Source organism: Panthera pardus, unplaced genomic scaffold (assembly GCF_024362965.1).
Source record: "Panthera pardus isolate Hobbes unplaced genomic scaffold, ASM2436296v1 HiC_scaffold_2, whole genome shotgun sequence".
NCBI lineage: Eukaryota > Metazoa > Chordata > Mammalia > Carnivora > Felidae > Panthera > Panthera pardus.
The window spans coordinates 130,342,079-130,354,472 of NW_026526765.1; the positions used below are offsets into that span (position 1 = coordinate 130,342,079).

General features: G+C 36.3%; 1 protein-coding gene and 1 non-coding gene across 11 annotated transcripts in view; both read left to right on the plus strand.

Annotated features, from left to right (window-relative positions):
• The window catches only part of RAPGEF6 (Rap guanine nucleotide exchange factor 6), a 187,576-nt gene that overhangs the window by 122,528 nt on the left and 52,654 nt on the right, over nt 1–12,394 (plus strand). For all 10 annotated transcript variants that reach the window (XM_019422096.2, XM_019422082.2, XM_019422091.2 and 7 more), the window contains one exon: nt 7,306–7,546. In XM_019422096.2, coding sequence (XP_019277641.1) covers nt 7,306–7,546 — 241 coding nt within the window. The remainder of the gene's footprint in view (nt 1–7,305; nt 7,547–12,394) is intronic.
• Nucleotides 6,690–6,762, plus strand: TRNAN-GUU (transfer RNA asparagine (anticodon GUU)). The gene has a single exon. It is a non-coding gene; the product is annotated as a tRNA-Asn (tRNA).

Here is a 12,394-nt window from a genome sequence, read left to right on the forward strand (position 1 = left end):
GATGAGCACTTAGGTTGTCCTATATGGAGCTCGCAGTCAGAACACCTACAGACAGGAAAACTGTGACCAGAACACAGATTTTTTGTGTGTGTTTGTTTATTTCTGAGAGAGAGAGACACGAAGAGTGTGAGTGGAGGAGAGGCAGAGAGAGAGGGAGACACAGAATCTGAAATAGGCTTCACGCTCTGAGCTGTCAGCACAGAGCCCAACGCGGGGCTCAAACGCACAAACTGTGAGATCATGACCTGAGCCGAAGTCAGATGCTCAACTGACTGAGCCACCTAGGCGCCCCTAAAACTGACAGCTAGGTGTAGGAGAACAAGAATCATTGAGGCATGGTGGGAAACATAATAACTGAGCTTACGGAATCTGAGGAAAGTAGTTAATTTGAGGAAGAGAAGAAAAACATTTCTAGAACCGTGCTCAGATTTAAAGAGTTATCCCTTAAAATAAGAACAAGATATTAGGAAAAAAGGAACAGTCATTGAAAAAGAAGTAACTAAGAGTGACTTACAGTATGATAGCAATGACAAAAACAAAATGTAAAGTAATGTCGATGCAACAATAGCCGAGACTTTTCCAGAGTGAAAGAAGGATGTGAATCTTCTAAATCAAAGGGCACCTGAAATCTGAGCAAAATGAATTAAACTTGTTTTAACTTTCTGTTTCCAGTATTGGAGAATAACCAGAAAAGGTAGACTAAAATATAAAAAGTAGTTACAAACAAGTGCAACAATCCAAAAAGAGAGCTAACAACTACCTGACATAGAACAGAGAGAGAATTGGACTGGAAAGACGTGAACTGGAGCCATATCTGCTCTCAGACATTCACCAGTACAGGAAAGCTCTTGAAAGACAGCCTCTTTGGGCAGTAGACTCCTAGCAAAAGTCTAAAGCTTTGGAATCCTGCACTTGATAGGAACACAAAACTGGATGTGTTATATCCCTTCCCACCTCCTGAAACCATACCCCAAAAGGATGTCTTTTTTTTTCCAGGGACATTATCAATCCATAGAATGTAGCTGAGAGGAAGAACTGCAGGATAAAATCACAGGTTTCTAGTGTTAGAACCCACCAAGGCCAGAACGCTCAAGCATAATAACCTTTGTTGAAGATTGGGACCTTGAATGGCTTACTCTAAAGTGGATGTGGGTTGTACTCTAAGCAACTCGGAAAGACCTCAAATTTTGGCCCTGGCTCTAGCCCTGGGACCTCAGGTGCCTGGCAAAAGAACATAAAAATCTTTTGAGGATTCCAGCAGTAACCTATTATTTGTGTCTTTTTTAATAAGTTTTTTTTTTTTTTTAGTTTATTTATTTATTTTGAGAGAGAAAGAGAAAGAAAATGCCTAGCAGGCTTTGCACTCACTCTGGAGCCCGACGTGGGGCTCAAACCCACAAACCGCGATATCATGACCTCAGCTGAAACGAAGAGTAGGATGCTTAACCAAGTGAGCTACTAACCTATTATTTGTAAAAATAATTTTTCAAATACAGAGTTAAGCAAACAATCAAAGATTGTGAGGCTCTCTTAAAAGTCAGTGTAATCCCCGGGCACCTAGGTGGCTCAGTCGGTTAAGTGTCTGACTTCAGCTTAGGTCATGATCTCACAGTCTGTGAGTTCGAGCCCCGCATTGGGCGCTATGCTGACAGCTCAGAGCCTGGAGCCTGCTTCAGATTCCGTATCTCCCTCGCTCTCTGCCCCTTCCCCTCTCATACTCTCTGTTTCTCCTTTGCTCAGAAATAAACATTTTTAAAAAAATCTTTTTTCAAGTCAGTGTAATCCAGAACCAACAGAAACAGAACCAGAGGAGTTCCAGAGTATCAAACACAGTCTGTTAGGTAACTGTCTTGTATCTGTAAAGTTAAAAATCAAATTGAGGGTTCCATTTCTAGGTAAGATGGAGTAAACACATGCCACCCTTTGTTTCCCAGTCAGCTCAACAGTAAAACGTGGGCAGAATCATTTAAGAACTTGGAAAATTTAAAGTCCCACTACCAGGAGTAAATTAATTAATTAATTAATTTTTTTCCCTTTTACTCCAATAACACTGGACTGGAGTCAAGGCAAGCTGAAACCTGGTTGTGTACATACTGGTAAAGGTTCAAATGGAGAAGCCTGGCTTGAGGAGTGGGAAAAGGAATCCCCACAGTTTTTCCCCCCTCTTTTTTTTCCCATTCTGTCAGGCCTCAGCCTCCAAGCAGCAATACAGCTGCACAAGCCAGACTTCTGAGGGAGGGGAACGTTCTTCACCGTTCACTGGAGCTGTGGCTCCTTCATTGTCCCCCCCCACCCACACTCTTTCTTCTTCCTCATTGGCCCCTACAGAGCCAGAGTCAGCAATTTCTTTCTAAAGGACTGAAAAGGGTAGCCTAAGGAACTGTGGAAGTTAGTAGGTTGATAACTGAGGTAGAGAAGACGACTCCATAAAGTTGTTTATGAGATCCCGAGTTCACCTCCATCCTGTGTGTGTGCATGGATGTGATCCTATTCAGCACACCAGAGACTTGGAGAACTGGCATGCCAGTGGACCTCTGCTCGGGTCCCAGGCAGACTGAGTGGTGGCGCAGATCAAACAGGTGGAGATAACACTGCAAAGCTTTGGAAACTGTACCACAGCCCACAGAAGGCTAAACAAAGATAGCAAAACTTTGTCGCAGTCATCACCTGAGGCATTGCCTTTGCCATTCTGCCTCCTTTCTGTGTGAGAGTTCAGTTACTTACATATTAAAAGATTGAGTCCCATGCATCTTTTACAGACTGTTGTGTTCTTGACCTTTTTCCCTCTCTTTGTGCTTCAGTTTGGATATTTTCTAATGACCTGGGTTTAAGCAAAGTTTTGCTCTTTTCTTCTGTATCTGTCCTGCCCTTGAACACAGTCAGAGAGTTTCATTTTAGATAATTTTTAGTTCTAGAATATCTGTTTGAATCTCTCTTATAAACTCAATTCTCAAAACCATATTTTCATCCATTTTATCTCTATTTTATTTAATATATTTATAACGGTTATTACAAAAATCTTTTGTGTTAATTCCAAAATGGGTGTTACCTTTTATTCTCTGATCCCCCTTATTATCAAAGTGTCTTATTTTGTGTGTCTTACAATTTTTTATTGTATGCTGTACTTTGTATACTAAGGAACCTTAGCAAATAGGCAGATTAGTATTTTCTCATAGAAAGGATTTGCCATTTCCTCTGTTTAAGCATATAAGGTAAGGGGAATTGAGCTGGGTCAGGCTAGGTTACAAAATTACTTAGACTATACCCAAGTTTCAAACTGAGAGTGAGATTTGTCATGTGTTTGATGCAGAGAATCTGATGAGAGATTTTTTAACTTAGCTCTTGAGCCTCTCTCCCCAATCAGAGAAATATGTCATGTATTGGTTGCACACCCTTCCTTGTTGTGTGACTTTGTCTCCTAAGTACCATGAGACTAAGAAATTTCGAACCTGTCCCCAGCTCTTCTGCCTTGTCTTAGGAGTAGATATGTCCCATGGAGGAAGGCATCACTGCTTTGGGCCTTGTGTGTATTCCAGTTTTTATGCCAGTACTTGAAGCCATCAAAAATCCTTTTTCCTCTAGTAGAGTCTCTCTACCTGATGCCCGTTTCATGTTTAGACTTCATGTTGAGAGAAGAAAACATCAGGCAATCTCCGTTTACCATCTTTTTACCTTGGTATTTTAACTCATCTCTTCCTCCTGGCTTTCATAACTTTCTAACATTTGAAAATCTCACCACTCAGATAATTTATTATTAGCATTTTAATGTTTTCATAAAAGTATTATATGTGTATGTTTTGAAAATGAAAACATTTAAAAAAGGTATACAGTAGAGCCATACTGTGTATAGCATTCTGGATCTTTGCTTAGGAGTTGATACAGATTTAATTCTTGTATAATTGTTATTGCAGAGAAGTCCACTGCAATATCATTATAATCTGTTGAGCTAATGTATTGATGGGTGTTTTTGGTTGTTTTCAGTTTTTGCTATTTACAGTGTTGAAATAAAAATCCTGTATACTTTTATGCTTATGTAGATAGACCTAGAAGGTAAATTTCTCATAGTGGAATTAATTTTTAACAGTGCTGCAGTTTCACTTTCCAAAAGTTTACCCCAGTCTACATACACTTTCTTTATCAGAATATAAGAATGCCTTTGCAACAGGTATAATGAACTTTATTTTTATTCATATACATTATTTAATAATGAGGGAGGTTGAGCACCTTTTTTTTTCAAAGGTTAACATTTATTTTTTACAAAGTAATTTGTCCATTTTTATTTTGAGGTACTCATGTTTTATTGATGTATTTGAATGTGTTATAAGAAAGGACAATATCTTGTAGTCTTTTTTTGTGTGTTTTTTAATATTTATTTATTTTGGGAGAGAATGTGAGCAGGAAAGGGGCAGAGAGAGGGGGAGAGAATCCCAAGCAGGCTCTGCACTGTCAGCACAGCCCGATGTGGCGCTTGATCTCATGAACCATGAGATCATGACCTGAGCCAAAATCAAGAGTCAGACACTTACCCTACTGGGCCACCCAGGCACCCCCAGTATCTTTTAGTCGAAGGGTTGCAAATATTTCCCCAAGTTGTCTTTTGACTTTGCTTGTTGTGTGTGTGTGTACATATGTACATAATTGTGGAGACTGAGAAATTTTTAATCTTCATGTAGTCCAATTTATTACTTTTCTTGATTCTTGGGCACCGTCATTTCTGATTCATATATTTACTATTGCTTTTTAATAGCATTGTAATTACACTTGCTCACCTATTAATTTTTGTCTTGAACCTTGACTGATTTTTTAAAATTTATTATTTTCTCTTCATCTATAAATCAAAATTTCTACAATTTTATTTATAACTATATACACAAGTCCAGTGAAGGTGTAAGCTACTGTGTACACTCTTGAGTTGTCTTATGTACATACCACAGGCAGGGATATCTGCTGCCCATTTAAAGATTTCCTGTTGCTCTTCACTGTAGCATTTTTAGGCCCTTTCTTTGCCTTGTTCTCCAGTCATCTTAATTTTCTTTGTTTCTTTTTACTACAGGGACTTGGAACTTGAGATTTCTTCTACCTAGAGTCATTCCTCCTTCCCCTCACTTTGCCTAGTTAAAATCTACTCACCTTACAGCAACTTAATTAGGGAGGATTTTCCCTTTCCTGCTTTCTTAATTCCTCTGGTTATGATCTTTCTGTACCATATTTTGTACACTTACTGTTCTGCAGTAGGGGTTATCTGCGAGCGCATAGTGTAGTGCCTTCGTGTTTGTAGGTCAATAAGTGTTTTTTTGCATGGATGTGTATCAATTTTACCTCAAAAAGGCATTTTCACCTTTACCACGTGGCTTAAAAATAAAACAATTTTCTAAACAAACTCAAAGGAATTTGTTGCATTTTAATCAAGCAAATTATCTTTAAAAGGTGACTCCAAAGATGTTTATTATTTTGAAGGCAGAAAATGTGCTTTTCATAAACTTTCAGTATGCTTTGGTAATGTGATAACATCCTGGTTGAAACTTTCAAGATGATCTACTTTTACAACTGAATACCAAGCCATTTTGTGTTGTAATGCATCAGCTTTTAAGTCTTTTGTCTATTGGATCTTACTTGTAACTCGTTTGATATTGAAGGAAATGATTGATTTGTCCCCACAACAAAAAAGATCACAATTCTCTGTTTTTCAGTGGGCACATTTATAAAATTTATTTTTCTTTTATGAAGGTTCCAAGTAACACTACTGAAACCTGCACCTTCTGAAGACCTTCATATTCAAGAATATGTAGCTTCATTTTTCTTTTATTCAGACCCTCCCAGACACCATGAATTTTTAGGAAATTACCTTCTGCCTTAGCATTTATCTTTTTAGTGGGTTTTTTTCCCCCTCTAGTAGTTGATAGGTCTTATTTAAGAACACATATTTAAAACAACTGAAAAATATTTTCATGACATTAATGAAACCTAAGTAATAGAGGTTATCCTAATTGGAAAAGACACTAATAGTTACTAGATACATAGTCTTCTATGGATTTTTCTTTTATTCACTTGATCCCAAGGAGGTATAGCCCCTCTCACAAGGTAAAAAAATCTGATCTAGGCAAAGAGATCGCTAGTTAGGCAAATCTTCAAGTGCACTTGTACTGTTCTTAAGGATGAAATAACTCCTCAGACTTATGGTCGACCTGAAGTTACCTAAGAATGATTGGTTGTTACTTCAGACCACTGTAGTGAAAGTTTATTAGCTGCTTTACTCAGTGACAGGAGTCTCATAAATGTGACCTTGAGGAAATGGTTATTTATTATTAAATTTAGTACTGTTTATTTCTGGCAAAAATAGGTCCATCAAAACTCTTTTTTTGTTTTTTCTTTTTTTAATGGCTAAATTTTACAAAACAACATGACTACAGTACTTCTATCTCATATCAAGTGATATATATTATGATATGAAATAACATAAATAATAGAATCTAAATATCTGGTTTTATAAAGTCTGAGAGGATTAGCAGTTATATTGCTTATTATTATTATTATTAGTATTACATAGCAAATATTGCTAAATAGGAAGCCTTGAACTTTTCAAACATGCGGCCTGCCTACTTCCTTTTCATTTTTGCCAGTGACTTTGTTTTTTTCCCTTTTGGCCTATATCAGAAGTATAGGCATTTATAAAAACTGAAGACAGGGGCACCTGGCTGGCTCAGTTGGTAGAGCATGTGACTGTTGATTCCAGGGTCCTGGGTTCAAACCCCATGTTGGGTGTAGAAATTGCTTTAAAAATTTTTTTAAAGGACATCTCGTTGGCTCAGTCAGTAGCACATGTGACTCTTGATCTCAGGGTTGTAAGTTTGAGCCCCCACATTGGGTGTAGAGATTACTTAAAAATAAAATCTTAGGGGTGCCTGGGTGGCTCAGTCATTTAAGCGGCCGACTTCGGCTCAGGTCATGATCTCGCGGTCTGGGAGTTCAAGCCCCTTGTCGGGCTCTGTGCTGACAGCTCAGAGCCTGAAGCCTGTTTCAGATTCTGTGTCTCCCTCTCTCTGACCCTCCCCTGTTCATGCTCTGTCTCTCCCTGTCTCAAAAACAAATAAAAATGTTAAAAAAAAAATTAAAAATCTTAAAAAAAACTGAAGAGATAAGTTGGTATAGCTGATGAAGCATGGTGTAGATTTCATAATGTTTAGTGGATGAGACTGTGAAAGGCCAAATAATAGAAAGTGACTGTATTTATGTTTAAAATTTGTTGTTTTTGTAAAAACTTGCTAATGAGAATAAAACAAATGACAACTTTATTTATTTACACAGTGTTCAAAGAGTTACTTAGTAGGACTGAACAAGAAAAATATGGTGTTCCTCATATTCCTAAAATTGCTGAAAAAAAAAGTAATCGCCATTCAATCCAAGATGTACCAGGAGATATCGAACAGACATCACAGGAGAAAGGAAATAAGAAAATAAAAGCAAATACTGTTTCAGGTGGAAGAAACAAAATAAGGAAAATTTTGGATAAAACACGGTTTAGTATCCTGCCTCCAAAACTGTTCAGGTAGGTATAATCATCTCAGTAATGTAGACATTTTCCTGTTGACTCTAAAGTTTTTATTTGGGGGAAGGGAATTTGGGGTCAATTTGTTTTTTATACAGCTAACGCATTATAAAATCTTCAAGTAAACCATAAATAAGAAAATCTTAGTATCTTTCCATCATTTCCATGAAATTACCACTACTAGAGTATATATTCTTCTAGTAGCTTTGTTTTGAATTTTAGGAAAGACTGACCATTTTATTTTACAAAATCTTTTCTTGTGTACTTTTTATCTAATTTAAGTCCTTTGGACATCTTTTTTCTTTTTTTTTTTCAGTTTATTTATTTTGAGAGAGACAGGGACAGTGTGAGTGGGGGAGGGCAGAGAGAGAGGGAGGGAGAGAACCCTAAGCAGGCTCTGCCTTGGCAGTGGGGCTCGAAATCACCAAACTGTGAGATCATGATCAGAGCCAAAACCACGAGTCAGATGCTTAACTGACTGAGCCACCCAAGTGCTCCCAAATTTGAACATCTTAAAACTTGAGGATAAATTTGCGGATGCTAGTTTTTTTGTCTTCTAAATCATCTTTCTCTTATTGCACTATTTATTCCTTCCTGAATTCTAAAGCTGCCCTTTTTAGTCAAATCTACTTGTTTCTAAAATGAGATGTCACCAAAACTGAAGGAAACTTTGTGATTTGAAATGTAATTTGAGGTCTGTAAAGTACTTAAGAAAATCATTTCACTGAAGTGGATGGGAATGGGTGTAGTATATATTATATCTGTATATTTTACATTATCTACTTCATAAAGCAATCACAGAAGTGTTAATCCAGCTCAGTACCTAGCACATCAGTAGGCACTCAGTATTTGTTGAATAAATTAACACAGTGAATTAAGTAAAAGAAAGAGAAGAAAAAAAAATAAAAGGAAGAAAACATTTAAGCAAAACATAATCAAATATTTGTTTAGTTCCTTATAGTTCCCAGCACTATGCTCTGTGGTTTTTAGAGCTGAAAAGAGGTAGTTACTACTTTTAAGGCATTGGTATCAGGAACCCCTTATTCTCCACATGCTTATACACAAGGCACAGACAGTGTTCAAATATAGAAATGTAGGAAGGTTAATAGAGCAAGTTTCTTGTCCTCTAAGAGTTGGTAATCTAAAAAGGGAAAGCAGACAAATGGTGCATTACAGGGTGATAAATGTTTTGATGTGCACAAAGACAGGAACAAGTTCGGTAGGTTATATAGACTCTGAGTGTACATGTAGAGATGAAGCAGGAGAGATAGGGAAGAGCTGAGTTATGAAAGACTTTGAATATTATACTAAAGTGATGGACTTCATCGTGTCATAGTAGGAAGTGATAGAAGCTCTGTTAGTTGTATTTGGTGTATTGGGGTTGACAGTATAGCACATTGTCATTGTAATAATGACACTAATTAGGGGACACCTTGGAAGTAGGTAAATGTCAACTCTCAGCTTTTATAGTGTTCAAGATCTCAGAGATTGCCTGATCTCAACATGCTTTTCTTCTTGAGTTCTTACTTCCAATCAGGTAACACATTTGTTCTTCATTTAATTTAATTTAAAATTTAAATTTAAATTTAATTTAATTTAATTAAATTCATTTCATTTAAAGCATCTTGAGCTCTCTGCTTATTGTCACTCATTTCTTTCTTATTGACTGCTCTCCTAGAGGCAAGCAGATTGTAAAAATCCTAACTTTAAAGTAGCAAAATTCTTTTAATATTGAGCATACTGTCATATGACAGCAGGACAGCAAACACTGTAAGAGAAGTCTTATTCTCATAAATGGGAGGTAAGGAGAATATGAGAGGGACTACTACATTGTAAAGATGGGAGACAGTTTTGGATGACCGGAAGTGTGCATGACAGCACTGGGGAAAAGGGAAATGAATGGAGGACCAAAAAGAAAAGAGTTTGTAAAGGGAATTCTTAGGAGGTATTACCCCGAGTTCCATTTCTAGAAACCCTGGTGGATTTGATCTAGAATAAATGTATCCTTTGACTATTTTTCATTTTGAACAGAGGCATAATTGTGACATGTGTCGTCTAGAACCATAGGACAGTGATTGTACTGGACTTTAGCTTGTTAGTGTCAGATTCCAAGTAACTATGTTCAAGTTTCAGGCAGCTAGATCAGTCTGTCATCTCCATAGTATCTCCTTCAGGGAGTGGGAATTGGTTTCACCTCTTGGATTCTGTCTTTGCTTATAGTAGGTATGGAAAGGAAGGTGGCCAGGAACAATCGTTTGAGTGTTTTCAAGCCTTATTTCTTTGTATTGGTACGTCTCAAAATGAAATATCTTGTAGAAGTAGTTAACTCAGAAGGGAATTGTTTTTTCTTTTAGTAGTTAGCAAGTACTTATTGAGTCTGTTTTGCCAGTCAGAGGCTGTTTGCTGTGAATGCTAACATTAGTAAAATACTGTACATCAGGTGTTAATATTAAACTGGCTCTCTCTTCTAAACACGTTTCAGTGAAGTAAAATGCCAATAATTTCAGCCATATAAATACGAGAAAAAATACGTTATTTTAGTAGAAATCATAAAGGTTTTCATTGGAGCCTTTTTTTTTTTTTTTTTTTTTTTTTTTTTTTGCAGAGAACTGATTTGTCAGACTGGTCACTTTGCAGTTTTGAGAATGAATGCGTGTCCTGTTTCTTGGCAGTTAATCATTATAAATGAATTCAGGTGATTTTTAATAGGTACACAATAAAATCACTGAAACTTCAATAGAAAAATAGGCAAAGAACGTTGAGTCACATACTCCACATCCATAATAATCAAGGACACATAATTTATTTTAAAAACAGTGTATCATTTGTTTTATCACAGATTGACAGGAGAATAATCAGGGCCTGAATTGATAACATAAGACAAATAATAAGCTCAAACTGCTGTAGAAATATGAAATTATGGGGTACGTGAGTGGCTCAGTCAGTTAAGCGTCTGACTCTTGATTTCAGCTCAGGTCACTACCTCATGGTTCTTGAGTTCGAGCCCCATGTTGGGCACTGTGCTGACAGTGGGGAGCCTGCTTGAGGTCCTCTCTCTCTCTCTCTCTCTCTCTCTCTCTCTCTCTCTCTCTCTGCCCCTCCCCTGCTCCCTCTGTCTCTCAAAAATAACCATTAAAAAAAAAAAAAGAAATAGGAAATGACAACCTTTCTATCAAGTATCCGGGCATTTTTAAAAAATGTTTTATTTATTTATTTTGAGTGAGAAAGAGTGTGTGCAAGCTGGGGAAGGGGCTGAGAGAGAATCCCAAACTGGCTCCTGGCTGTCAGCTTGGAGCTGGATCTGGGGCTTATTCCACCAACTGACAATCATGACCTGAACCAAAATCAAGAGTTGGAGGCTTAACCAGCTGAGCCACCCAGGTTTCCCTGGGCATTTTTTGATTAAGAGTTTTAAAAATGTTTATACCTTGAATTCAACAATTCCACTTCTAGTAATAAATTGATGAAGATTTGTATACAGATATTCTTAGTAGTATTACCTATAATGAAACAAAATTGGAAATACCCTAGAAGTCCAGCTACAGGGGATTGTTTAATTAGATTGTAATGTATACTGTAAAAATAACTAAAAAGGAAAACTGTTGGTTGTGGTTTTGTGTAGGGTGTGGTTTTATAGGTAATTGTTTTCTTCCTTGTTTGTTCACTATATTTCTTTAATTTTCTACTTTGAATATTTTTTAAGTGAGAAAAAATTTTAATGAGTCTAATTCCACAATTCTGAACATAGGTGTGTCAAGGCTCTTTGAAAAAGGCTCTTGGTCTCTGCCTTTGTAGCACTCACTTCTCTAAGAATTGTCCTCGAAATACTATAAGAAAGAGTATGTGTATCTGTGAGACAAAGAATATTAAAATAAGGAAGGAACAAATAGTTGAGATTTAAGAATAGATATTTCCCCAAATCCCTAACCATGACATAATTTTAAAATGAAAGAATTCTCCTGAACATTAGAAGTAGAAAAATAGTTACTAATTTCCAATAACATCAGTGGAAAAAAAAGCAAATCTGATGTCCTATTTTTTAAAATCATTCAGCTTTTATTTTGTTTTTTAATCACAAATTGCTTATATAACAGCTTAATATTATTCTTTGTAACACAGTCCCAGAAGTAGACTGTCTTGTTTGCTTATCAGAAATTATTTTTTCTCACCTTCTTTTTTTTTTTTTTTTGTCAGCATACTTTGTTTGCTTTTAACATTGGGATTATTTTTTATTAGCATACAGGTGTTTATGTAGCCTTCTTAGTTTCATAATGTGAAACTAAAATATACTTTTATTCTAAGTAAAGTTAGTGTTGGGGAGTTACTGAGGAATTTTTTAAAAGTATGTTGTTTCTGTTACTGCATCATCTTCTCAGGAGACTGTTTTGGTAAGAAATGATGTAATTACTATATTTGCAAACGGGCTTTATCAATTCAGCTTCCAAACAAGCATGGATATTTTGCCAATTAGATACCGTTTCATTTGTGTCATAGCATGGGTTGTACATAATAACATTAGTATAGCTTTCATTTATACATGCTCACACCTTAATTACCATGAATTTGTAACCAGCTTTACATTAATATATCTCTACAGTGTCCTGTCTTTGATTATTAAAAAGCAGAGGTAATGTTAAATAACATCAGTAAAAGAGATAAGGACTTTTAGTGTTTCATACACTTTCCTTAGTCTTATAGTGAATTCCATCTTACTGTAACTTAAGGCAGCCAGTTCCCTTTAGTAGAATATTATAACTTTTTAACATAATTACATTTGATTCTACTCTGATTATTAATGGGACCAGCTAACCTCTTTTAACAGTTTGTTTCTTTGGATTTAATTACTTG